This window comes from Microtus oregoni, unplaced genomic scaffold (assembly GCF_018167655.1).
Source record: "Microtus oregoni isolate MIOR12 unplaced genomic scaffold, Mior012 000028F_ref0000031, whole genome shotgun sequence".
Classification (NCBI taxonomy): Eukaryota; Metazoa; Chordata; class Mammalia; order Rodentia; family Cricetidae; genus Microtus; species Microtus oregoni.
This window is the reverse complement of record NW_024543087.1, coordinates 22,814,393-22,841,114: the sequence shown is the minus strand read 5'-3', so window position 1 is coordinate 22,841,114 and position 26,722 is coordinate 22,814,393. Positions and strand designations below refer to the sequence as shown.

At 38.8% G+C, this 26,722-nt stretch overlaps 1 protein-coding gene across 6 annotated transcripts in view; it reads right to left on the bottom strand.

The window, feature by feature from the left end:
* Ppp2r3a (protein phosphatase 2 regulatory subunit B''alpha) overlaps window positions 1–26,722 on the bottom strand; it is a 153,214-nt gene that overhangs the window by 20,563 nt on the left and 105,929 nt on the right. For all 6 annotated transcript variants that reach the window (XM_041677106.1, XM_041677109.1, XM_041677107.1 and 3 more), the window contains 6 exons: window positions 17,872–18,028; window positions 15,296–15,344; window positions 14,315–14,404; window positions 10,246–10,421; window positions 9,449–9,567; window positions 8,083–8,189 (listed from right to left, as the gene is read on the bottom strand). In XM_041677106.1, the coding sequence (XP_041533040.1) occupies window positions 8,083–8,189; window positions 9,449–9,567; window positions 10,246–10,421; window positions 14,315–14,404; window positions 15,296–15,344; window positions 17,872–18,028 (698 nt within the window). The remainder of the gene's footprint in view (window positions 1–8,082; window positions 8,190–9,448; window positions 9,568–10,245; window positions 10,422–14,314; window positions 14,405–15,295; window positions 15,345–17,871; window positions 18,029–26,722) is intronic.

The following is a 26,722-nucleotide window of genomic DNA, read 5'->3' as shown; positions in this document are numbered from 1 at the left end:
CAGAGGACAGCTTAGTGAAGTTGGTTCTCTTCACCTTTATGTAGGTTTGGGGGATCAAATAAGGTCTGTAGATTTAACAAGCACCTTTACCAGCTGATTCATCTTGCTGCCCTTCCCCAATATTTAATTTGGATGTGTAGCTCTCTGGGTGTATGTGCGTGTTTATGAGCGCCTATGCCTGTGTATGCGAAAACTAGAAAAGGCTGTTAGTGTCCTCTTCTATTACTTTCTACTTCTTTCTGTGAGACAGTCTCTCAGAAACTGGGGCTCAGTTTTCTCACCTTGGCTAAAAGCTAGCAACCCAGTTCGGAGCTGGGGTTACAGGCATTTTTGGGAACATTTGTCTTATTGTGTGGGTGCTGGGATCCTAATTTATTTTGTTGTAGAGAATGCAAGAATGCTAACTATAAATAGTTGTGTAGCCTGCTTTCCTCATTCTGCATTTGTGCAGGTGGACCGTGGTCTCTGTGGGTCACTATGGTTGGATTTCCATGCTGTCCTCAGTTCTGAGCATCTGTCCTCAGGCCATGCTTATCTGCATGTGTGCAGCCTTAGGCCCGGGTCCCTACTGGCTGCTGACTGAAGCCGGAGGTAGAGCATGATACAAAGGCAACCTATGACTGAAATGGGGAAGAATTTGGAGTGCCTTTTGGAAGGCTGTGTTCTGGGCTGGGGTTACATGCAAGATTGAAACAAGGTTCTCTGCTTTTGAGAAGCCCACAATCTAGTGCTAAGATAAGCAAGTAGGTCCGTCTGTTTCATCATATGCCAGGTTCTGTTGGAAATATTACATACACCATCGCACGTATTTAATGTGTCAGAGGTGCCACCCTGTGCTCTGGGATTGCTGATTACGGCTGACAAAACTCTCCTTTGGTAGAGGTTGAGTAAGTGTGGCCATGGTCACAGAAGCTGTAGAATAGCCACCGCTTTTTATTACAAACAACAGGCCGAAAGACTTTATTTAGTTATATACATATTGTTCTTTAAATCTTAAAATACCTTGGTGTAGCAGGGGTTTCGTTGTGGAGGGGATACTGAGGCTTGGAGACCCAGGATCACACTAGTAAGCGGTGGAACAAAGATTTGAATTTAGTATTGCCTAACTCCAAATTTTCATGTGTGTAATGTTACAGACTCCAATTCTACCCAGAATAGTCATAGCTACCATTCCCTGTAGCTGGATGCCAACTGTTTGCCCGTACCATCTCTGAGCCTCACAGTGACTCTGGAAGGTAGTTACCGGGATCTTCTGAAACTGAGCTGGAGGAGTCAGGTAACCCGCCCAGCTGGTGACTTGGCCAGCTCTCAGTGGTTCCTAAGCCTCAAACATTCTTCCTTTTTCTGATAAGAATCTGACAATTTCTGTGTGACATTTATTCATCCTGACATCTGTACTTCATGAGGTGAAGCCCTGGGCTGTAGCTGGTAAGGTGTAGAACAGGCCTTCCCCGTCCTCACTGACATTCTAGCACTCCTGTACAGGCTGTGGCTGCTGTCTTCTCCTCCCCAGAGACTTCAGCACCCACATGTGTTCTCTATAAGCCTTATCTCCCACCACATGAGAAGAGGGGTTCGTGATGAGAGCGTCTCATATGTACTGGTTGAATTTCACAGCAGCTGGTGACTGCATCTCCTCCCTTGACCCTTAGCCTGCATCCCCTGCCTCCTTCTCTTCATGCACACTGGCACTTTTCCTAGTGCTACCACAACTTGAAATTCTTTTTTGCTTGATCCAATTATATTTTATCTTTAACTGATAATAAGTTTCTCTTGTGCTTAATCAAACATACTATGTATTCAGACCTGCTACCCATTTTTTCCTTTTCTTTAAAGGAGATTACAAAAATAGGATTGGAGGAGTATTAAAAAGGGGCTAGAGAGATGGCTCAGAGGTTAAGAATACTTACTGCTTTATTTAGGGCTAGAGTTTGGATCCCAGCACCTGCACTGGGTGGCTCAATATGCCTGTTAACTTCAACTCTAAGGAATCTAACACCAGTACTTTCTGGTCTCTCTGGGTACTCACACAAAGAAAAACACACAGATGCACACATATAAATAAATCTTTTAAAAAAGATGTAAGCAGTACTTGGTGGTGCACACCTTTTATACCAGCACTGGAAGAGCAGAAGCAGGTAGATCTCTGAGTTCAAGGTCAGCCTGGCCTACACAGCCAGTTTCAGGCAAGCCACAACTGCATGACATGATGCTTTGAACTGAGTTCCAGTTTATGCAGGAGCAGTATGCACTCTCAATCACTGAGCTCCTACAGTGATTTTTTTTTTTTGAGAGAGAGAGATCATCTGAGTTACAACTATTGTAGTTCCTCCTTTTATTTTCTGGGAGTTAACAGACTATTTTATGTGTATAACAAATAAAAACTGTCTCTCATAAGCTCATATGTTGAACTCTTGGACCTCATGCTTCCCTGCCACGATGGACCTTTGGAACCATAAGAAAAAATAAACTCCTTTCTCCTCTATAGGTTGGTTTTGGTCATGGTGTTCTATCACAGCAACAGAAAGTAACTGAAATATTTCATTGCCTTTGTGTGGGGTGAGAAGGTTTCTGGGGACTAAGTTTAGGGCTGTGTACATGTTAAGTGCTTGCTCTAGCACTGAACTGCACCCGCACCCTACAGTAGCTCAGAGCATCTCACTGGCTCCTATGTGAAGGCCCCTGACTTTCATGATGAGTACCACCTGGCATTTCTTTTAGAAACGCTCTTTGAGGAGCAGCACTTTTTATCTCTGAAATTCCAGAAATGCGCTGTCATTCTTACCTCACATTCTTTTTTTTTTTTTTTTTCGAGACAGGGTTTCTCTGTAGCTTTTGGTTCCTGTCCTGGAACTAGCTCTTGTAGACCAGGCTGGCCTCGAACTCACAGAGATCCGCCTGCCTCTGCCTCCCAAGTGCTGGGATTAAAGGCGTGCGCCACCACCGCCCGGCTTACCTCACATTCTTAATAGTGGAATTCTGTGCGAAGTTTTTTTTTAAATATTTATTTACTCATTATGTATACAGTGTTCTGCAGGCCAGAAGAGGACACCAGATCTTACTACAGATGGTCGTGAGCCACCATATGGTTGCTGGGAATTGAACTCACAGTAGGCAGTGCTCTTAACCGCTGAGCCATCTCTCCAGCCCTGAAGTTTTCTTTTTAAAAAAGATTTATATGAATGTCTTGCTTACATATAAGTGCACCACTGTGTGCACCCTTGGAGGACAGAAAAGCACATTGGATCCCCTGGAACTACACACAATTGTAAGCTGCTATGTGGGTGCTGGGAACTGAATTGGGGTTCTCTGAAAGAACAGCTAGTGTTCTTAACCACTGGGCCTTCTCTCTAGTCCCTAAAGTTGTTTTCATAGTAGTACTTGAATGATATTTATGATGTTAAGTTTGACTGCCAATTTGAAGTGACACATCTCTAGGCATGCCTGTGAGGGGAGTTTTTAACATTAGGCTAATTGAGGTAGGGAGAGCAGTCCTAAATGTGGTGTCACCACTGCATGGGCTGAATACAAGGAAGAAAGGAGTTGAGCAGCAGCATTTATCTCTGCTTCCTGACCAGGGATTCAGTAACAACTGCCTCTAGTTTCTGCCCCCATGATGGATGGAGCCAGAACAGACTTCTCCTTCCTGAAGCTGGTCTGTCAGATAGTAAGTAGACAGTGTTGTTTAATTTCTTTCTGCATTCCTTTGTGGGTAATTATTGTTCTTACTGAAGATTTTTCAGTTCTTTATTTCTTTGTACAGTGAATTCACTCTCATGGAGGGATTGGCAAACTATATGATGAGCCAGATCTATCTTCACGCCTGTTTTGGTACAACTGAGCTAAGAACACGTTTACCTTTTTAAATTTCAAAGAAAAATCACAGGGATAGTTTGCGATGTGAACCACTATGCAATGAGTACCTTCTAGTTTATTTTTAAAGTTCTACTGGAATACAGTGGCAAACATTTGCTCATATTATTATCTGCACACTGTAACAGAACCCATAAGATATGAAATATTTGTAACTGGGGTAGAAAAAAATGCTAATTCCTGCTTCCATGCATCTTTTTGTTGCTTCAATAGCTAAAGTTCTAGAAAATATTCCTGTTGTTTTCTAGAGGTGTTTAAAATGCCCAGCATTTCAGCAAAATAACAATATTTCCAATGTGTCCATTCCACTTGGCACCATGCTGCAGCTTTCATTAAAACATTCTTCCTTGGGCTGTGAGGTGGCTCAGTGGGAAAAGAGCCTACTTGCAAGTCTCTCTACCTACGTTGGATCCCCAGATCCACAAGTGGCAAGAATCTATGTCTGAGAGTGGACCTTTGATCTCCAAATGCGTACCACAGTGTACAAACCCTTACAATTACATCCCCATTTCTAAAACATTAGCTGTAGGCTTTAGGAGCACATTTGCCATTCCTCTGAGCACTCATTTTGATTTCTTGTTCTTATTTCTGAATTGACTTCTTCCATTTGGATTGTATCGGTATTTCTCAACTGTCTGGCATTTGTTCATTTGTCTTTGTAGCTGGGAACAGACTGCTGCCTCTGTTTTACTGGTAGTTTAGGAAGGGGCAAGTGGGATCGCTGGTGTTTTCATCAAAAAGCGTTGTGAAGATGGTTTGGCCTGCTGTGCTGCTAAGTGTCTTTCAGTGGCTCTTCTGTCTTCTCTAAGTTCCCATATTCTTTGCTTTTGTCTTTTTTTTAGGGACAGGATGGGGTATACAGAGCTGGACCTATGTGAATGCGACTTCTGGTGTCTTCCTTGTTCTAGGTTTTAGTCAAATTCAGGTAGGGATCACTAAATGCTGCTCTGACCATCTGTAACTATTGCCCTTGTGTATTCTGTTACAAAGCCTCAGTTGTTGGCTCCTTTGCTCTCATCCTTTTCTCTCTTCTTCCTAAAGCTTTCTTATTTTAGGTTGGCTTCTGATTTTTTTTTTAATTATCATCCTCCATTGCCAGAGTCTGTCCCCAACTCATGATCTAGCTCTCTTGGATGCTAGGGTCACAGGCATGAGCTACTACCATCCGTACCATCTGTAACTCTTATTTACATGGTGTGGAAGCTGAAAATTGCAGCATACAGCCAGACCCCCTTCTTTTAATCAGAAGGTAGTTTGTATTGCTATTTTTTGGATGCTTTATGTCCTAATATATATTCTGTGAATACTTTATGGGCAAAGCTCACAAAGATTTTAAGTTTAGGAATAGGAATTAGGAACTACTTTACTATGTTTATAAATAATAGGTTTCAATCCCCACCTTTGATTTTTATTTTTGCCTCTTAAGCTTTGTAATATCAAGACAGCTTTTTAAAAGGGTTTTTATATTATTACTAAAATACTGTTGTTTTTTTTAATATTTATTTATTTATTATGTATACAATATTCTTTCTGCGTGTATGCCTGAAGGTCAGAAGAGGGCACTAGACCTCATTGCAGATGGTTGTGAGCCACCATGTGGTTGCTGGGAATTGAACTCAGGACCTTTGGAAGAGCAGGCAATGCTCTTAACCACTGAGCCATCTCTCTAGCCCCCTAAAATACTGTTGTTTTTGGTGGTGGTCATTATTCTATAACTGAATCATTTTAAGAAGAAACTTTACCCATTTTACATTTATTGATCTAAAAACATTTGCCTTGTTTAGTTTATCATTAGTGTATACGACATGGTCTGTGCTTTTGTGTGTATGCTTTGTGACTGAATAAAAATGTTTTGAATTTGGCTTCACTGTTCTAGGTATTTATTTTAATTAACATCTAACTCTCCCTCTAGCTTGACTTAGTAGCTTTTTAGGGTATCTGCTGAGACTTGCTAATTAAACACGTATTTTCTTCTGTGTCTCCTTTGAATTGTTACTGTTAATATTTACACAAAAATTATTTTTCTTACATGTATTTCCCAGCAGATTGTATTCTCTTTTATAGTTCTCTAGTTCAGTGGTTCTCAACCTTTCTCATGCTGCACTCTTTAGGAGAGTTCCTCATGTTGTGCTGACCCCAACCATAAAATCATTTTCGTTACTTAATAGTTGTAATTTTGCTACTGTTATGAATCATAATGTAAATATCTGTTTTTTGATGTTTTAGGAGACCTCTATAAAGGGGTGTTTGACCCCCTCAAAGGGGGTTGAGAACCACTATTCTATTTGGTTAGGTTTATTTTATTTTTTTGTATTTAAATTGATTGAATTCTTATTATTTGTTATTTTTTCCATTATTGTAAGGCAATTGGAGGCAAGGGTGTCATCCCCCATGTTATGATTTGTATTTTTTAATTAAAATTTTTATTTTATTATTTTGTGTGTATGGTGTTTTATCTTTGTATTTGTCTGTGTGCTATGTGTGTTTGGAGCCTTTGGGAGGCTAGAAGAGGGCATTGGGTCCCTGAAACTGGAGCTACACACTGTGGTGAGCAACCATGTTGGTGGTGGGGATGTAACCCAGGTCTTCTGTAAGAGCAGCAAGTGCTCTTAACTGCTCAGCCATGTTATTACCTAACTTGTAATTTTAAAAGGTGGAGAAACAAGTAAACAAAACTACCCTACAGAAGAGGCAAATCAGACTTTTGACCATTGTTGCATCCCAGTAAATTCATAAGGCACAACTGCAATCAGTTATTATTAATATTCCCTGGATATATTTGGCTTCTGACCCTACCCCACTTGGGACATTTTTATTACAAAAGAACTTCAAATATGAAACCTTAGTTTTATGACTAAAGAAAGAAAAATAATCTACATATTTAAAAATGGGTGTTGGTGATGGTATACTCTACACCTTCAAAAAAGATACTGAAGACACCATGGGCTAGGTACAGGGTCTCCAGTATTGAAGAGGTTCAAGGATGATCAACAAATTCAAAGTCAACCTCTGCCTCCCTGTCCCCCCAAAGGGAATCATGGAAAGATAGGAAATGGTGCCACTCTGGAGGACTAGTTCACATCACCTCCTGGACTGGACATTTCCTGTGTACCCTTCCTTTCTGTGCTCCAGGAAGCTAACCTGATAGGCTACATCAGGGCACTCCCTGGTCTTCTGGAGGTCAAAATGTGTCATCACCAGGCTGCTGAGGGTATGAAGAGGGCTGGATGTGTGCTTCTAGTAGCTTGCTTTCAGGTGAGTTGCCTAGGATTGCAAAATTCTAAATCTTCTCAGGTTCCCTTTCCACACAGCTACTTTTTTTGGCTCTGGTGTTTCATGTCCTTGTCCCTTTAGGCCACGACACGGAAATGCTGCCCCACTGCTGCTCAGCATGAGGCTCTGCACCCATCATTGCTTGGTTCTTATAAAACCCTTTTATGTCTTTGTAGACTCTCTACAACCTAGTTTGGATATGTTTATCTGCTTGGTATGTTCTAGGAATTCATCTTATATATTAAACAACATTTATATTGGATGATTTGTCAAACACTATAATCTGTAACAGTGGAATGTTAAAAGTAAAACATCAATAGACGACTGTAAAGTAATGGTCCAACTATACAGTAGAATATTAGAAAACTGTAAAAACTGAGAAGATGGCATTTTCCCTGCAACTATGCAGACCTGAGTTCATTAGATGTAGTATAGCATGCCTGTATTCCAAACAAAGACAAGGAAAAATTAGAATTTCTGAAGTCATAGAAAATAATGGAAAAACCAGAAAATGTTACAACTGATAAAATGTTCCAAATTTTTGGACAGCTTTTCTCTTAGCATGATCCATGTATGGAATTTTCCTTTGACTATTTCTGATAAAGGTTCATTTAACACATGGTTCATTTATTATTTAGGGGAGGTTCAGTTCTATAGCCCCCTTTTAACCAAACTGACTGTTAACAGAGTTGTGTTCAGTGATCTTGGATTCCATGGAAGGTGTGACTTATTAAAGGAAAAGGGACACCAGGAAATCAGTGAGGAATGCAAGAGAAAACTGCAGGAGTGTGTTCATCCAAGTTAAGATAGCTAGCTAAACCAGATATATTTCTTTTATGTTAGTCAAAAGTGGAAAAACTACAGAAGGATTTTTGAGGCAGTTTTAGTATTCTGCATGGGCAGTTAAAGTCCTTAACCATCAGGAGATGCACTCACCCTTCCTGGAGCTGCACCTGGGCGGACTCCTCTGTGACAAGAGCCTCATACTCCTCAGCTGCAAATCTGTCCCAGTCGGAGGGCTCAGGGCCATCATTTTCAACATCCTGATTTAAAGGAGGAAATTAGAATAAAGACAAAAATTGGATGTAGGGCATCATAAATGTGTATTGCTGAAAAACCCATCTGAAAGTGTTCCAACATATTAAAAGAGGGGCTAAGGTAACACTCCCACAGTGATCTGCACCTGAAATTACAAAATTATGTGTACTAAGAAGCTTACATTATTTTGGTCATGATTCTCTATCTTAAAAAAAAATAACTGTTTTGCCTGCATGTACATATGTGCACCATGTGTATGCAGTGTCTGTAAAGGTAAGAAGGGGGTACTGGATCCTCTGAAGCTGAAGTTAAGACAGTTGTGAGTTGCCACAGGGTCCTCTGCAAGAGCAGCAGGGTAACTCTAAGCCATCTCCTCAACTTCATGATTCTTAAAAAAAAAAAAAATCCATTTGTGGTTATTGTGTGTGTGTGTCTATTACCTGAGTAGGTGTGTGTGTCATGGTGCATGTGTGGAGGTCAGAGGACCTTTATGGAGTTTATTGTCTCCTTCCTCTCAGGGTTTACTGATGGTCTAACAGATGTTTGCTCATGGCAAAGGAACTTGTCTCTATTCTCATGCAGAACAAGATTTAAAATGGATAGCTTCACACAGGAATCATTAGTACTTGAAAAGGTATTAAATTATTTGAAGTTGTCTATTACGGAGAAGTTCTGGTGTCACTTAGAAGGGTAAAGCTATTTACCACACTATCTTCAAAGTGCACAGCACAATTAAATCAAGGTCAGTATAGCTTGTTAAGATGTGTTACTGATGTAATTTTTCAAAACTACTGTTTGGGACATCTTTCTAATGTGAACGCAATTACATGCAGCAATATAATCTAATAGATAGCAAGGACTTAGAGTTAGAAATTACCTGACGTGCTTATCGGTTGTGGGTGAGATGTGCTTGTAGTATTTATTTGTGAATTTACTTTGAGACAAGGTCTCTCTGTGTAGCTCTGGCCATCCTGGAACTTGCTAGGTAGATCATGCTGGGCTTGAACTCACAGATGCCCATCTGTCTCCCAGCTCTTAGATCTTTATATTAATTCTCATTCTTTTGTTTATATTCTTTCTCTCTCTCCATCCCTTTTCCCCTTCCCCTCCTTCTGTTTTACAGAATTTATTATCTCTTTGAGGAAACATTTTAGATGTTATCTTTTTAAGTACAGAGATCCCTACATGCACAGAGTATTTAATACACAGCATACAGCCTTTGGTATTCAAGCTCTGAAAGTTCAATTTCAGTGTATACTATTACCTTCTGGACTGCAAAAGGATCTCTTTGTTCATGGTCCAAGTATTTCTCCAGGTTAAAGAAAGTGTCATAGAAGATATGAGCCATTCTGCACCTCTTCAGGTCTCGTAGAGTTATTTTGCCTTTGGAAAAACAATATGCCCTGTACATTTTACTGACAGCTCTTTTGACAAACAAAAAAACCATAAAAACCTCACTGATGTTGAAAAGTACATGGGTATGTTCATTTATTAAAAATCACATTAAAAAAATCAAGGTGAGTCATTTTTAACTTGTATACACCAGTGACTTTTAAGCACACTCATGGTGGTGTGCAACCGTCAACACTGTGACATGATGCCCCTTCTCCCCACAGTCTCTTCACATCCATACTCCAAGTCACAGCGCTTCCCCTCTGTATGGAAAATACTATTTTTCTTTTTTCTTTTCTTTCCTTCCTTCCTTCTCCTCCCCACCCACCCCCATTTTTTTTTTTGAGATAGGGTTTCACTATCTAGCCTTGGCTGTCCTGAACCTCAACTCTGTAGACCAGGCTGTCCTCGAATTCAGTGATCAGCCTGCCTCTGCCTCCTGAGTACTGAGATTAAAGGTATGTGCCACCACTGCCTGTATTAGAAAGTTCTAATTCTTAAATACTGGATTTGATACTTAAAGTCAAGGAGAGAGAAACTTTAAATTCTTTACTTGGGAAGCCAGTAAGGGCAACTCTGGAAAGCTAAATACATCAAGGATAATACAGAACTCTGTGTTCCATTTTGTTAAAGGATGAACAGAGCAAAGTGTTGTTCATTCAGTCTTACCATCACTAGCTGGCTTCACCAAGTCAAGCATCTGGCACAACAGATCATGGAATGGCAAAGGCTCAATGCCCATGGCTTCCATTCGTTCGCACTGCTCTTCGTAGAAGTACTCCAGCTCATACATGGAAAGTATACCGTCTCCATCCACATCCATGCAGCGGAACCAATACTCAATGCTAGAAGGTAAAAGAAGAAAATTAACATGGACCTAATAGAGGTTCTTTATTTATTCAAGTACTAGTGCATGTTTTAAAAGTAAATTTACATGTTTGTTACAAATATACCTTGATGTGGGGTTCCCCTCTGTATGCTATGAATATGTTTTTATTACCATTGATTATCAAAGAAACTGTTTCGGCCAATGGCTTAGTAGAGTAAAGCCTGGTGGCAAATCTAAATAGAGATATAGAAAGTAGGTGGAGTCAGGGAGATGCCATGTAGCTGTCGAAGGAGAAAGATGCCAGCCACCAGCCAGAACCAAGCCACAGCCTTGTGGTGATTTATAGATTAATAGAAATGGGCTAATTTAAGATGTAAGAGTTAGCTAGAAATATTCATAAACTATTGGCCAAACAGTGTTGTTATTAATATAGTTTCTGTGTGATTATTCGTGTCCACACGGCTGGGAAATGAATGCGCAGTTTCTGTCTACAATACCTAGTTATAAAGGTTTGTTAGAAGAAACAATGGAGGGGTGTAGAGATGGCTCAGCTACTAAAGGGTAGGATTCACAATCAGAAATATAAGGAAAAAAAAGGAAGGTCTCTTCTCCCTTCTATTTTTATATTTTTGGTTGTGAGCCTAGCCTTTAACAGTTGAGCCATCTCTCCAGTCCCTTCCTCCTATTTTTAAATTCCAGAGTTGGTCATTTCCAAAGGCCAATCATTTTGCTTTTTATCTTGTATTTTCAGAGCACTAGCCCACATTCCTCTCCATTTTTCTGTTTCAGAACTGTGTATTGATTTTATACAAGAAATGAGATTTTGGCCTGTATCACTTCCATTCACTTAATGCAGTGAGTGAGCTTGTTTATTATTCAGAGTTAAAATAGTGCATTCCTTCTAACTTGTTATTGTATCAAATCTCTACCAGGTGTTTAGATCCACATCCAGTCACATCAGCTATTCTAACAACTGCATTTTCTTTAAGTAGTTTCCTCTGACTGATTCTCCTATGGTTCTGTTTGGTCTCTATGCCTGGTTCACAATTTCATCTTGAAGTTCCTTTCACTGCTGTGTCTCTTGGACCTCACATTTCCCCATCCTTTGACATGGCACCTTATCTAGAAATATCCTACAAAGGAGTCAATCAGGCAAGTTTTTCTGTGTATCTGTGTGTGTGTATGTGGAGGCTAAGGTCAGCACTGGGATCTTCCTCACCTGCTTCTCAACAGGGCCTCTCACTAGCCAAATGGGCTATGGTAGCTGTCTAGTGAGCCCCAGGGGTCTGTCTACCTGTCTCCATCTCCTCAGCACTGGGACCACAAATGTGTGCCATGCCTGCCTTTTATTTTAAAACAAACAAACAAAACATGAATTCTGACGATCAAATGAAGATCTAACCTTAACCCCAATCTCTAACTCTAATCCTAACCTTAGTCTAACCCTAGAGGTTAGTTCATTCTGGCATGGCAAGCAATTTACCAAGTGAACCATCTCTCCAGCCCATAATGTTTTTTGATCTTGCATTTATTTTTTCCTTTAAAATTACTTATTTTAGGCCGGGTGATGGTGGCGCACACCTTTAATCCCAGCACTCGGGAGGCAGAGGCAGGTGGATCTCTGTGAGTTCGAGGCCAGCCTGGTCTACAAGAGCTAGTTCCAGGACAGGCTCCAAAACTACAGAGAAAACCTGTCTCGAAAAAACAAAAAAAAATTACTTATTTTAAGTAAGTTATTAATATGTAATCTAAGGTGGCCTTTAACTCCTAGGCTCACATGATTCTGCTGTTGCTTGAATAACTGGACAGCAAGGACATGGCTCTCCTGACTCAGATCTTGGATATGGAAAAGGTTCCTTTTTCTAACTTCTACTTTGGTATTTTGGCTAATTCTAGAATTAAAGATTATTAGTGCTTTTCATTCAGATTTTTTTAACCTTTGTTTTACCTTATTTTGAGGGTGTCTCACATTGTATAGTCCTGGTTAATATGGAATCATGTAGATCAGACAGACCTGGAAATCAGAGAGATCAGCCTGCCTCCCAAGAGCTGGGACTAAAGGTGTGCTCACCACACCCTGCCTTCTTGCAGTTTTTTTTTTTTTAAACAGGGTTTTTCTGTGTAACAGCTCTCGTTGTTCTAGAACTCGCTTTGTAGACCAGGCTGGCCTTCAACTCACGAGATCCACCTGCCTTTGCCACCAAAATGCTGGGATTAAAGGCGTGAACCACCACTGCCCAGCATTCTTCAGATTTGTAAAGGCACAATTTATAGTCTTGGCTGGGCATGGTGATTTCACAAAAAGAGCTAGGAAGTGTATTTTCTTTTTCCACTTTATGGAATAATTTGAGGATGAGTATTAGTTCTTTAAAGGTCTGGTAGAATTCTGCAGCAAATCCATCTATACCTGAGCTACTTGATTTTTAGATAATTATTTTTAGGTGTGTATTTTCAAAAACTAAGTGCTCAGTTTTATGTGTGTCTGTGTAGGCGTATGTGCATGCAAGTGCAGGAGTCCATGGAGATGAGAAGCATTGTTCCCTGGAGCTGGAGGAACAGGTGGTGTGAACCACCTGACATGGTGCTGGGAACTGAACTCTGGTCCTCTGCAGTATGTGTTCTTAACCTCTGAGCCATCTCTCCTGCCCCAGAACTAGACTACTTTTTGTTGAGGATTTTATTATCATTTTTAATTGATCTGATTATTTATCATAGATGTTTTTATATTATAGTATCTTGGCTTTACATAGGTAGTTTATATATATACATATATATAATCTATACACTTAAATTTTAGACTTTTCTATTTAATGGAGTAAAAAATTGTTAAGTTTTTTAAGTTATGCCATTATAATTTTCTAAATTCAGTGGTATCTATTGTAATGTGTTTCTTTTAATTTCTAATTTTGTTTTGGTTTTCTCAATCAATATTAATTTTATTTTCAAAGAGACAATTCTTTCATCCATCTTTTGTATTTTTCATCTGTCATTAATTTTGCCCTGCTCTTGATGGTTTATTTCCATCTACTGCTTTTGCCTTTCCAAGGTCTTAAGATCTAGTTTTTTTTTAAGGCCCGTGGAACCATAATCATCCCTTAGGGACGACCTTTTCCATCCAATAGGTTTTATATGTTGTGGCTTCTTTGTTTCTTTAGTGACGCACTCATCATCCAATATTGTTTAATCTCCACAAATTTAAGAGTTTTTTTTTAAGTTTCTCTTGCTATTAATTACTAGCTATATTTTATGTGGTCAGATAGAATACAAAAAGTTAATTGAATTTTCCAATATTTATGCAGACTTGCTTTATGTAGTAATATATAATTTATTTTAGACAAAGTACTATACGCTGTTGAGAAGAATGTATATTCTATAATGCATGGATGAAATGTTTTGTAAATGTTTAAGAACAATTATTTATGATGTCATTTAACTCCATCTAGTAGTATTTGTTCTATCTATGTATGAATTTAAAATAGTTATTATTTTCATGCCTGTGTGTGTAGATAATGGCAGAGGCTAGAAGCAGAAGTGGGTCTCCTCTGGAGTTATAGGCAGTTGTGAACCACCTGACTTAAGTGTTGGATTGAACTCAGGCCTCTAGAAGAGAAAGAGGTGCTCTTAAACCACAAAGTCATCTCTCTAGCCCCTGTTATCTTAAAAAGATTTTATTTTTACTTTATGTGTATGAGCGTTTTGCCTGCACACATGTGTGTGCAGCAGTGTGTGTTTGGTACCCTCTGGAACTGTAACTAAGAATGGTCCTGAGCCACCACAAGGGTGCTGGGGCTGAAGGTAAGATTCTCTGCATTTTTATATGCTGAGCTATGGCTAGGCCTGGTCACTTTACTAGGCAGACACCATGCTCTTTCTAAGCTTTGTGCATGTGTTTACACAACAAAAACTTACCTGGTAGGGTTCCGTTTGTCTTCCTCAGAAATCAAAAACCAAACAAAATCTGCATAGCTCATCCTTCCCTCTTTTTGTACTGTCTTTCCTCTGAAAAAAACATAGTTATGAAATTTCCTGAGCAATTAAGAAATAAAATAACACCACTGTTTAGAAATGTACTAAATTAAAAAAAAAACTCATAAAGCTGGATAGTTTAGAAAGTGCAACCCCTTTGAAGCCTGTCTTATTTTCTAAGGCCTACAAGGTCCAACTAGAAGGTATTTGCCTAAACGGAAAAAAATTATGCTGCTTTTGTGGTGTTAGAGTTTGAACTTAAAGCCTAATACAAGGCAAGCAAGTACTCTACCTCCGAGTTACATCCTTATCCTTCTTTTTACTTTTAATTTGTTATTTAATTAATTAATTAATTAAATAATTTTTATGAGACAGGGTCTCAGTATGTAGCCTTTAGTGGCTGGAACTCAATATACAGGCCAGAATGGTTGTGAACCGACAGAGATCCATTTGCTTATGTCTCCAAAGTGTTGAGATTAAAGGCATCTGCCACCATGTCCAGCTTACTGTTATTGAAAGGTCTTATTAAATTGCCTAGGCAGACTTTGAACTGACTGTGTGGTCCAAGAAGGCTTCAGTTTGTGAACCTCCTGCCTCAGCCTACTAAGTATCTGGGGATTATAGGCCCATGCCAGTAGGTTTAGCCCAGGTTTCTAATTTGATAATCAATGGAATCAGATATTGTTACTTATATTTTGCCATTGCAATAATATTAAGGAATTAATATTTTTTATTAGGCCATGATTTTATGCTTTTTAGATATAATTTGATTAAAAGCCCCGCTAAATTATGCAGAAAGCTTTGCTAAAGTGAGAGACTGCTGCAATGGTATATTTCATTTTAAAACTCAAATTGTTTTATTTCACTTTCTATTACTTATTGTTAGCCCACTAAATAAAATTCAAATTTAAAAAATTTTCATACCTTGTTACTGCTCCCGAAAATATTCTTTCAATAATTCTACTTGATGAAGCTAAATGTAAATAAAAATTAGTTAGTTAGAAATATTCCTGACAAATTTGTTTTTATTTGCTAAAGTTAACCCTGAGCCATTTAACAATCTTCCACAGTGAGAATATCAACAGTTAAATTCTTTTCTTTTTTGAGACAGGATTTTATATATCCCAGGGTGAACACTATTTTGCTATATAACTGAGGATGACCTTGAACTTTTGATCTTCCTGCTTCTACCACTGAGAGCTGGGAGTATAGGTGTGCACCACTGTACACAGTTTACATGGTACTGGAAATCAAACCCAGGCCTGTATATGCTAGCCAAGCACTCTGTCAACTCAGTGACACTCCCAACCCCTAAATTCTCTAAAAAAAAAATTTATTCATTGAAAATTTCATATAATTATACAGTGTATTTCGAACCTATCCATTCACCATAAGTTACCTCTCTATAATTCCAGTGTCTCTTAGTCTGTCTCTCTCCCTATTCCATGGCCTCCATTTTTAGGTCATTAAACCCATGAGTCTGTATCTTCTCATATGCAGGTGTGTGTATGGGCAAAATACCCAAAGGAGAGTAAATCTTCCTCCCTCAGTACTGCTCAACAATCAAAATCTCCTCTGTCAAGGGTGGAACCTTGAAGGCCCCACCCCCACTTGTGCAGGAATAAATTCTTACTTATGCATAATTTATACTTTTTAGAAAAATAAGGTAGGTTTAAATTATCAGTCACTAATTTAAAAAAAAGATCAGGCAAGTGAATGTACCTGACATCTATTTAGTTATTTATCTAGTTGAGTTCTAAGTTAATTCTGAACATCCTGACAGCTAAGACAAAAATACACAGAATTTGTATTGATCTTGGTATCCAATAAAACAAAACTAATTTTCTAAAACAAGACAAATTTTATCCTAGCATTCAGTTCAAGGGAAACAGATTGTGCAGCTCCTGAACCAATGTAAGATGATGGCGAGTACTCCAGAGCAGCTTTATAAAAGTTACCAAGACACACCATAAACATGCTTTTCTTACATTCCCATTCTACAGAGGCTCAGATACAATATTTAAAAGAAATACCGTCAATAGGCTTTATTTACAGAGACAGTTAATGGCCTTTGGCTATTGTTATTGCTTCTACTGGGGCACTGAACCCAGGGCTTTGCACATGCTAGTCAAGCAACCTTCCACTGAGCTACCTTCTCAGTAACAATTGTATCTTCAGATAGTATGTTTTGTCTTTGATGATAGACCTTAGAAAATGTATTAGCACTATCTCTTTCTATATTCAAATAGCCAAAAAAGGGGGGGGGGGGAGGGAAGAGGAATGAAGAAGAAGGGAGGGGAGAGGAGAGAAGAGGCAAGGTAAGGCCAGAGATCTCTAGACCTGTTCTTTTAACAAGTACCCCAGACAATGGAATGCACTCTAAAATTTAAGGACTACCAGGGATTTCAATAGAGGGTTAGCACCTCCCAGCATCTATTCTTTTTAGAGTAAGGTATAGTCAACATAAAGATGAGTCAATTTGGCTAGGAAAATTAGAAATATGTGTGTCAGGATAAGCCAACAGAAGCCTCTACAGTTGAACTTTGACTAATGAATAAATATTTTATACTAGAGACAAATAAGAAGGCTATATAGAAACTGCAAAAAATATTAAATTCTAACACTAACATCTTTAAAGCCAATTTATTTTTACTTTCTATGTATGAGTGTTTTGTCTGCATGTATGTATATATATGTATGTACATGCATCACATGAGTGCCTGGTGCCCATGGAGAACAAATCTCCTGGCACTGGAGCTACAGACATTTGTGAGCTGCGATGTAAGTGGTGGGGATGGAGCTCAAGGTTCTCTGCAAGAGTAGTAAAGTGCTCTTAATTGCTGAGCCAACACTCCTGCTCCTTACCACCTTTTAAAAAAGATTCTTTTAGCTTTGGAAGGTTTATTATTCTAAAACTAAAGACCATGTTCTAGAGCAAAATTTGGTGAGTGGACAAAAATGTGGTGTTTTAATGTCCCCTTCACCATATCATTAACATCAATCCAGTGAGTTCATACAGTATCTGGAAACAATGGCATTAAGTCCAGGAGAGGGCTTCAGAGCCCATGGGTTGTGTGATCTCTGCAGGCTGGCTCACAAACATGGTTAACAGGAAGGTGCATAGCCAAGGCTGACCTGAGACTCGTCATCATAATGATACAAATTAGTACAAAGACTTTCCACCTTTAAAACTGTAGTCTTAAAACTCTGGCCTCTTAAGGTTGAAAACTGACCTTTGGCTAGGGTTGGTGGTGCACACCTTTAACCCCAGCACCGGAGGGGCACAGGTAGGCTGCGCTCTGTTATTTCAAGGCCGGCCTGGTCTACAGAGTGAACACATAAAAAATTTATCTTTGTCCATTCTCATTTAAAAATTATGGGCCCTATACAGAGACTTACTAATAGAATTTAAGAAAGGGAATTTCTCATAATGAGGGGAGACAATTTATACAACATTGACAAAAGGGTTAGTTTTAGCATCTTTAGAATCAGTCACTCACCCTGGTCATTGTATCGAGATAGATCAGCCTGGCTGATGTACAGGTCATGATCACCATCTAGTTCCCAGAATTTACAATAAATGACATAGAAATGTTCATAAGAGAAGTAATCTGTGATTTGGTTTATATCTTCTTCTTCCTCCAAAAGGGCCAGGGTCTGAAATGGTATGAATAAAACAAATTTTAAATGATGCACAACTACCTGTGGCTATTTTAGAGTCTAGAAAACATCTGTTCATTAATTAGAATTTTGCTTTTGGTACCAAACCAGGAACATTTTGTATGTGTTTTCTTTCTTCTTTCTTTCCTTCTTCCTCCCTCCCTCCTTCCTTCCCTCTTTCCTTTTTAAAAAATCCTTTTCATTTTAATTGTTTGGACAGGAATGTGCTATATATTTTCCCCCATTCCCCTTCACCCTCCTCCCTCGCCTTCTACCCTCCATGCTCCAAATTTACTCATGAGATCTTGTGTTTCTTCCCCTTTCTAGGTGGATCCATATATGTCTCTTAGGGTCCTCTTTGTTACCTAGGTTCTCTGGGGTTGTAGCCTGCAGGCTGGTTGTCCTTTGCTTAATGTCTATTATCCACTTATGAGTGAGTATATATTATATTTGTCTTTCTGGGTCTGGGTTACCTCACTCAGGATGTTTTTTTCTACTTCCATCCATTTGCATGCAAATTTCAAGATGCCATTGTTTTTGATCACTGTGTTGTGTAAATGTATCACATTTTCCATTCTTTGGTTGTGGGGCATCTAGGTTGTTTTCAGGTTCTGACTATTACGGCTAATGCTGCTATGAACATAGTTGAGCAAATGTCCTTGTGGTGTGAGTGAGCATCCTTTGGTTATATGCCCAAGAGTGGTTTTGCTGGTCTTGAGGTAGACTGAATCCTAATTTTCTGGGAAACTGTTATACTGATTTCCGAAGCAGCTGTACAAGATTGCACTCCCACCAGCAATGGAGGAGTGTTCCTTTTGTTCCACATCTTCTCCAGCATAAGCTGTCATCAGAATTTTTGATCTTGGCCATTCTGATAGGTGTAAAGATGGTATCTCAGAGTTTTGATTTGCATTTCTCTGATGAGTAAGTATGTTGAGCATTTCCTAAAGTGTCTTTCAGCCATTTGATTTTCTTCTATTGAGAGTTTTCTGTTTAGATGTACTCCATTTTTAAATTGGATTATTTGGTCTTTTGATGTCTAATTTCTTGAGTTCTTTGAATAATCTTTCATTATTTGCTGCTGAGAAGATAGCATAATAGTGACCCTAAAAATTCTACCAGGGAACTACTATAATTGATAAACACCTTCAACAATGTAGCAGGATACAAGATTGACTAAAAAAAAAATTAGTAGCCTTCCTATATACAAATGATAAATGGGCTGAGAAAGAAATCAGAGAAATACCACCCTTTACAATAGCCACAAATAACATAAGATATCTTGGGGTAACACTAACCAAACAAGTGAAAAACCTGTTCGACAAGAACTTTAAGTCTTTGAAGAAAGAAATTGAAGAAGACATCAGAATCTAAAGATCTCCTATGCTCTTGAATAGGTAGGATTAACATAGTAAAAATGGCAATCTTACCAAAAGCAATCTACAGATTCAATGCAATCCCCATCAAAATCCCAGCACAAGTCTTCAAAGACCCCAAAAGGACAATACTCAACTTCATATGGAAAAACAAAAAATCCAGGATAGCCAAAACAATCCTGTACAACAAAAGAACTTCTGGAGGCATCACCATTCCTGATTTCAAGCTCTAATATAGAGCTATAGTAATGAAAACAACTTGGAATTGGCACAAAAACAGACAGGTGAAACAATGGAATCAAATTGAAGGCCCTGATATAAATCCACGCACCAATGAACACCTGATTTTTGACAAAGAAGCTAAAACTATAAAGTGGAAAAAAAAGTATCTTTAACAGATGATACTGGCATAACTAGATGTCAACATGTAGAAAAATGCAAATAGATCCATTATCTATGCACAAAACTTGAGTCCAAATGGATCAAAGACCTCAATATAAAACAAACTACATTGAAGCTCATAGAAGAGAAAGTGAGAAGCAGCCTTCAATGCATGGGCACAGGAAACCACTTCCTAAATATACTTCCAGTATCACAGACACTGAGAGCAACAATTGATAAATGGGACCTCCTGAAACCGAGAAGCTTCTGTAAGGCAAAGGACATGGTCAACAAACAAAATGGCAGCCTACAGAATGGGAAAAAGATCTTCACCAATTCCACATCTGACAAAGGATTGATTTCATTTTTTTTTTTTTGACACTAGGTTTCTCTGTGTAGCCCTGGCTCTTCTGGGACTCTCTTTATAGACCAGGCTGGCCTCAAACTTGCAGAGATCCTACCTGCCTCTACCTCCTGAGTGCTGTGACTACAGGCATGTGTTATCACCACCCGGATTTTTGTTTTGGTAAAAAATAAATATAAATGGACCAAATTTCCTTATTAAAATATTATAAAAACATCTCTCAAACTAATATATATATATAATATTATATATTGGGCAATAATATATATATTGCCCAATAAGAGATATGTCTAATAGGGCTGATGAGACGGCTCAGCAGGGGTACTTGCTACTAATACTAAGCCTGATAAATTGACTTTGATACCAGAGCCTACACTGTGCAAAGAGAGAACAGATTCCTGACTTCTGACCTCCACCTGCCCTCACACACCACACACAAATGTAATAAAAAGTTAAAAAAATGTTCAAAATAAAAGAGGCTTATAAAAAACAGACAAACATAGTAGCTAACTGTTAATAAAAAGAAAAATAGCCACCAATACTAATTGGAAATAAAGTAGAATTCAAGGCAGAAAACATAAAGGACGAAGAGGATTACCACCAAAGCAAGCTGGACTAGGACTGATGGAGCATGTGATCAAACCGGACTCTCTGAATGTGTCGGACAAGGAGGGCTGACTGAGAAGCCAAGGACAATGGCACTGGGTTTTGATCCTACTGCATGTACTGGCTTTATGGGAGCCTAGTCTTTGTGGGATGCTCACCTTCCTAGACCTGGATGGAAGTGGGAGGACCTTGGACTTCCCACAGGCCAGGGAACCCTGACTGCTCTTTGGACTGGAGAGGGAGGGGAAGGGGGGAGAGGGAGGGAAATGGGAGGAGGTGGAAATTTTTAAGAAAAATAAAAGAATACTACTCTGATAAATTATTTTTTAAATGTATACAATAGGAAACAATTTTATAAATTGAAAAACCATTAAGTTATATAAATCTGTTTATTGAAAAATTATGAAGTAAGCAAAAATTAAATTTATAGCCTTCATAAACATAAAAGAAAACCACGATATGGTATTAAGTGTAAATTAACTCCTGTTGTTGGTTGCCATCCTGCTCTGCATGGGTTCCCAAACAAGGAAATGAAGACTGGACAGAGAAACAAAACAGGCACACACATATAGTAAAGCTGGGATCAGGTGGGGTTCTCTAGCACTAGCCTGAAACCTAACATGTTTAGTAGGTACAACATAGGCAGGTGGTTGAGGTTTAGCTATTCTTAGTGGGAAGTCTCTGTAGGTGAGCAGTATCAGGCTGTAAATATCCAGGAGTTGGAAGTCACAGTTGCTAGTCTTGGCACACACTGATTAACCATCCATAAACACACATACTTGGCCTCAAGAAAAGCTTTGCCATTTCTCTTGAGCCTAATTCACATGGTTAAAGCCTTTGCCAATTTCCCATGGGCTAACTGGTCTTGGAGTCCTCCACAGGCTGTCATCCACTCAGAAGCTCACTCGCTCAGGTCTTCCTCTGCTTCCTAGTTAGTAAACATGTAATGAAAATGATGAGTAGCATTTTTAAGAGTTAATAAGATTTAGCAAAGATCCAGAAATTTTTCCTTTAGTAGTCTATTCTAGAGAAATTCTTATTCATATGCACAGAAGAGTAAGATACAAGGATGTTCACTACATCCTTGTAATAGAGAAAATATAAAAATGCCCTAAGCCTCAATAGAGGAATATATAATCAATTACAGCATAGCCATGTAATCAATCATGCAGTATATCGATGGACAGAAAAGGAAGGAATCTCAAGATATTTTTAATGAACCAAAGAGCTGGTTCTTTGAAAAAAAAATCAACAAGATAGACAAACCCTTATCTAAACTAACCAAAAAGCAGAGAGAGAACATCCAAATTAACAAAATCAGAAATGAAAAGGGGGACATAGCAACAGACACTGAGGAAATCCAGAGAATCACTAGGTCATACTACAAAAATCGGTACTCCACAAAATTGGAAAATGCGAAAGAAATGCATAATTTTCTGGATAGGTACCACATACCAAAATTAAATCAAGACCAGGTGAATAATTTATATAGACCCATAACCTACAAAGAAATAGAAGGATCATCAAAAGCCTTCCAACCAAAAAAGCCCAGTGCCCCATGGTTTTTGCACAGAATTCTACCAGAACTGCAAAGAAGAGCTAATATTTATACTCCTCAAATTGTCCCACATAATAGAAACCAAAGGAAAATTGCCACTCTTTTTATGAGGCTACAGTTACCCTGATACCGAAACCACATAAAGTCTCAACCAGGAAAGAGAATTACAAACCAATCTCCCTCATGAACACTGATGCAAATATACTCAATAAAATACTGGCAAATCGAACCCAAGAATATATAAAAAAAAATCATCCACCATGATATAGTTGGCGTCATTCCAGACAAGCAGGGGTGGTTCAACATACGAAAATCTATTATCTAATCCACTATAAATAAACTGAAAGAAAAAAAACCCCATATGATTATTTCATTAGATGCTGAAAAAGCATTTGACAAAATTCAACATCCCTTCATGATAAAAAGGAACATATCTAAATATAATAAAAGCTATATACAGCAAGCCAACAGCCAACATCAAATTAAATGGAAACTCAAAGTGATTCCACTAAAATCAGGAACAAGACAAGGCTGTTCACTCTCTCAATATCTATTCAACATAGTTCTTGAAGTTCTAGCTAGAGCAGTAAGACAACAAAAGGAGATCAAGGAGATACAATTGCAAAGGAAGAAGTCAAACTTTCGCTGTTCACAGATGATGATTTTATATATAAGTTACCCCCAAAATTCTACCAGGGAACTTCTATAGCTGATAAATACCTTCAGTGATGTGGCAAGATACAAGATCAACTCAAAAAAATCAGCAGCCCTCCTATATACAAATGATAAAGAAGCTGAGAAAGAAATCAGAGAAACATCACCATTCACAATAGCTACAAATAACATACAATATATTGGAGTAACACTAACCAAACAAGTGAAAGACCTGTTTGACAAGAACTTTAAGTCTTTGAAGAAAGAAACTGAAGAAGACATCAGAAAATCGAAAGATCTCCTATGCTCTTGGATAGATAGGACCAACATAATAAAAATGGCAATTCTACCAGAAGCAATCTACAGATTCAGTGCAATCCCCATCAAAATCCAAACACAATACTTCACAGACCTCAAAAGAATAATACTCAATTTCATGTGGAAAAACAAAAAACCCAGAATAGTCAAAACAATCCCGTACAATAAAGGAACTTCTGGAGGCATCACCATCCCTGACATCAAGCTCTACTATAGAGCTACAGGAATGAAAACAGCTTGGTATTGTCATAAAAACAGGTTGACCAATAGTCAAATCGAAGACTCAAATATTAATCCACACACCTATGAATACCTGATTTTTGACATAGAAGCTAAAATTATACAGTTAAAAAAAGAAAGTGTCTTCAACAAACGGTGCTGGCATAACTGGATGTCAGCATGTAGAAGAATGCAAATAGAGTCATACCTATTCCTATGCACAAAACTCAAGTCCAAATGGCTCAAAGACCTCAATATAAATCCAACCACTCAGAACCTGACATAAGTGAAAGTGGGAAGCAGCCTCCAATGCATGGGCACAGGAGACCACTTCCTAAATATAATCCCAGTAGTACAGACACTGAGAGTAACAATAAATAAATGGGACCTCCTGAAACTAAAAAGCTTCTGTAAAGCAAAGGACACAGTCAGTAAGACAAAAGCACAGCCTACTCAAGTGAGAAAAGATCTTCACCAACCCCACATCAGACAGAGGACTGGTCTTCAAAATATATAAAGAACTCAAGAAATTAGACATCAAAATATCAAATAATCCAGTCAAAAAATGGGGTATAGAACAAAACAGAGAATTCTCAACAGAAGAATTTCATATGACCAAAAGACACTTAAGAAAATGTTTAACATTCTTAGCCATCAGGGAAATGCAAATCAAAACAACTCTGAGATACCATTTTATACCTGTCAGAATGGCTAAGATACAAAACACCAATAATAGCTTATGCTGACGAGGATGTGGAGTAAGGGGAACACTCATCCATTGCTGGTGGGAATGCAAACTTGTACAACCATTCTGGAAATCAGTATGGTGGTTTTTCAGAAGTTGGGAATCAATTGCAAGACCCATCAATACTACTCTTGGGCATATACCCAAAGGATGCTCAACCATACTACAAGGACATTTGTTTAGCTATGCTCATAGCAGCATTATTCTTAATAGCCAGAACCTGGAAACGACCTAGATACCCCTAAACTGAAGAATGGATAAAGAAAATTTATTTACACAATGGAGTACTACTCAGCAGTAAAAAACAATGATATATTGAAATTTGCATGCAAATGGTTGGAACTAGAAAAAACCATACTGAGTGAGGTAACCCAGACCAAGAAAGATGCACCCACTCATAGGTGATTACTAGCTGTAAAGCAAAGGATAAAGAGCCTAGTCCACAACCCCAGAGAAGCTAAGTAACAATGAGAATCCTAAGAGAAACATACATAGATCCCCCTGGGAAGTGGAAATAGACAAGATCTTCTGAGAAAATTGGGAGTGTAGGGATGGGGAGAGAAGGGAAGGCAGAAGGGGAAGAGAAGAGGAGGAGGGGAGAAGGGGAAAGGGGAACCAGAGGGAATGGGGTGGTCAAGATGTGGGGAGGACAAACAGAGAACAAGGGAAGAGATATCTTTATTGAAGGAGCCATTATGGGACTAGCAAGAAGCCTAGCACTAGAGAAATTCCCAGGAATCCACAAGGATGATCCCAGCTAGGACCTTAAGCAATAGTAGATAGGGTGCCTGAACTGGCCTTACCCTGTAGTCAGATTGATGACTATCTTAATGTCACCATAGAATCTTCATCCAGCAACTGATGGAAACAGATGCAGAGAACCACAGTGGAGCATTGGGCTGAGCTCCCAAAGTCCAATTGAAGAGAGAGAGGAGGGAGAATATAAGCAAAAAGGTCAAGGCCATGATGGGGAGGGATACCGCTGAAACAGCTCACCGCACTAATGGAAGTCTTCCAACTCCCACCTGACAGCGAGGGAACCAGTATAGGATCAAACTAGGCCCTCTGAATGTGGGTGACAGTTGTATGGCTGGGGCAGACTGTGGAGTCACTGGCAGTAAGACCACTGCTTGTTCTGGCTTTTTGGAACCCATTATCTCTGGATGGATACCTTGCTCAGCCTAGATATAGTGGGGAGAGCCTTGGTCTTGCCTCAAAGCAATGTGCTGGATTTTGTTGATTCCCCATGGGAAGCCTTATCCTTTCTGAGGAGTAGACAGGGGTGGGGTGAGGTAAGGAGGTGAGAAGGGGGAAGGATGGAGTAGGAGGAGGGGAGAGAGCGGGAAATGAATTTGGCATGTAAAATAAGAAAAGATAGTTTTTTTAAAAATAAAATATTAAAAAATTGATCATGTAAAGATAATGAGAAAAAAAAGAAAAAAGAACACCAAACCAAATTTATAGGGTAGTAAGTATCTTTCCCCCTCATACTTTAAAAAGGAATATGAAGGGCCAGAAGAATGGCTTAGAGGGAAAAGGCACTGTTGCCAAGAATGATGACCTGACTTTGACCTGAGACCACATGGTGGGAGGAGAGAATCAACTCTGGCAAGCTTCCTAACAACAACATTTGTATGTGACCCGCACTCCCAATAAATAAATTAACTAATTTAAACATCTCTATATAGGAGTCTCAGAACACTAAACTATATACTACATAAATAAAATAAGATTACAGGGGCTGGAGAGATGACTCAGTGGTTAAGTGCACTGACTGTTCTTCCAGAGGACCTGGGTTCAATTTCCAGCACTCACATGACGGCTCACAACCCTCTATAATTCCATCCCTAGGGGACCTGACACCCTCTTCTGGCTTCTGAGGGCACACATGTGATGCACATACATGCATGCAGACAAAACATTTATACACATAAAAAGATAAATGAATAAAATTTAAGAATACAGATGTATGAGTTCTCTCTATGGGAAAGTCCATGAAATGTTGTGTAAAGAGATAAACCAATTTTTGCTTATTTTTTACTCTAAATATATTCATAAGTTAGAATGTTTTGAGCATTTGTTCATGGACTCAGTGGAAGAATAAGGAGATGGATCAGGAAATAAAGGAAGAGGGGAATAAGTTACTCTGCAGAAGAAGAACATCTGAATTCTGCTCTCAGTTCTGCAACTACTAGCTAGCTGGGTGCTTCTATGCAAGTTATTCAACTATGCTTGTCTCCAGTTATATTATTACAGAATGAATTTATTAAAATGACAACGATTTGAAGGCTGCAAAGTTGGCTCAGGGATTAAGAGCACTTACTGCTCTTGCAGAGAGGATCTGGTTCAGTTCTCAGTCCCACATGGTAGCTCACAATGATTCATGACCCAGTTCCATGGGATCCAACACCTTCTTCTGATCTCCTTGGTAACAGGTATGTATGCACTGTATATCCATATATGCATTAAG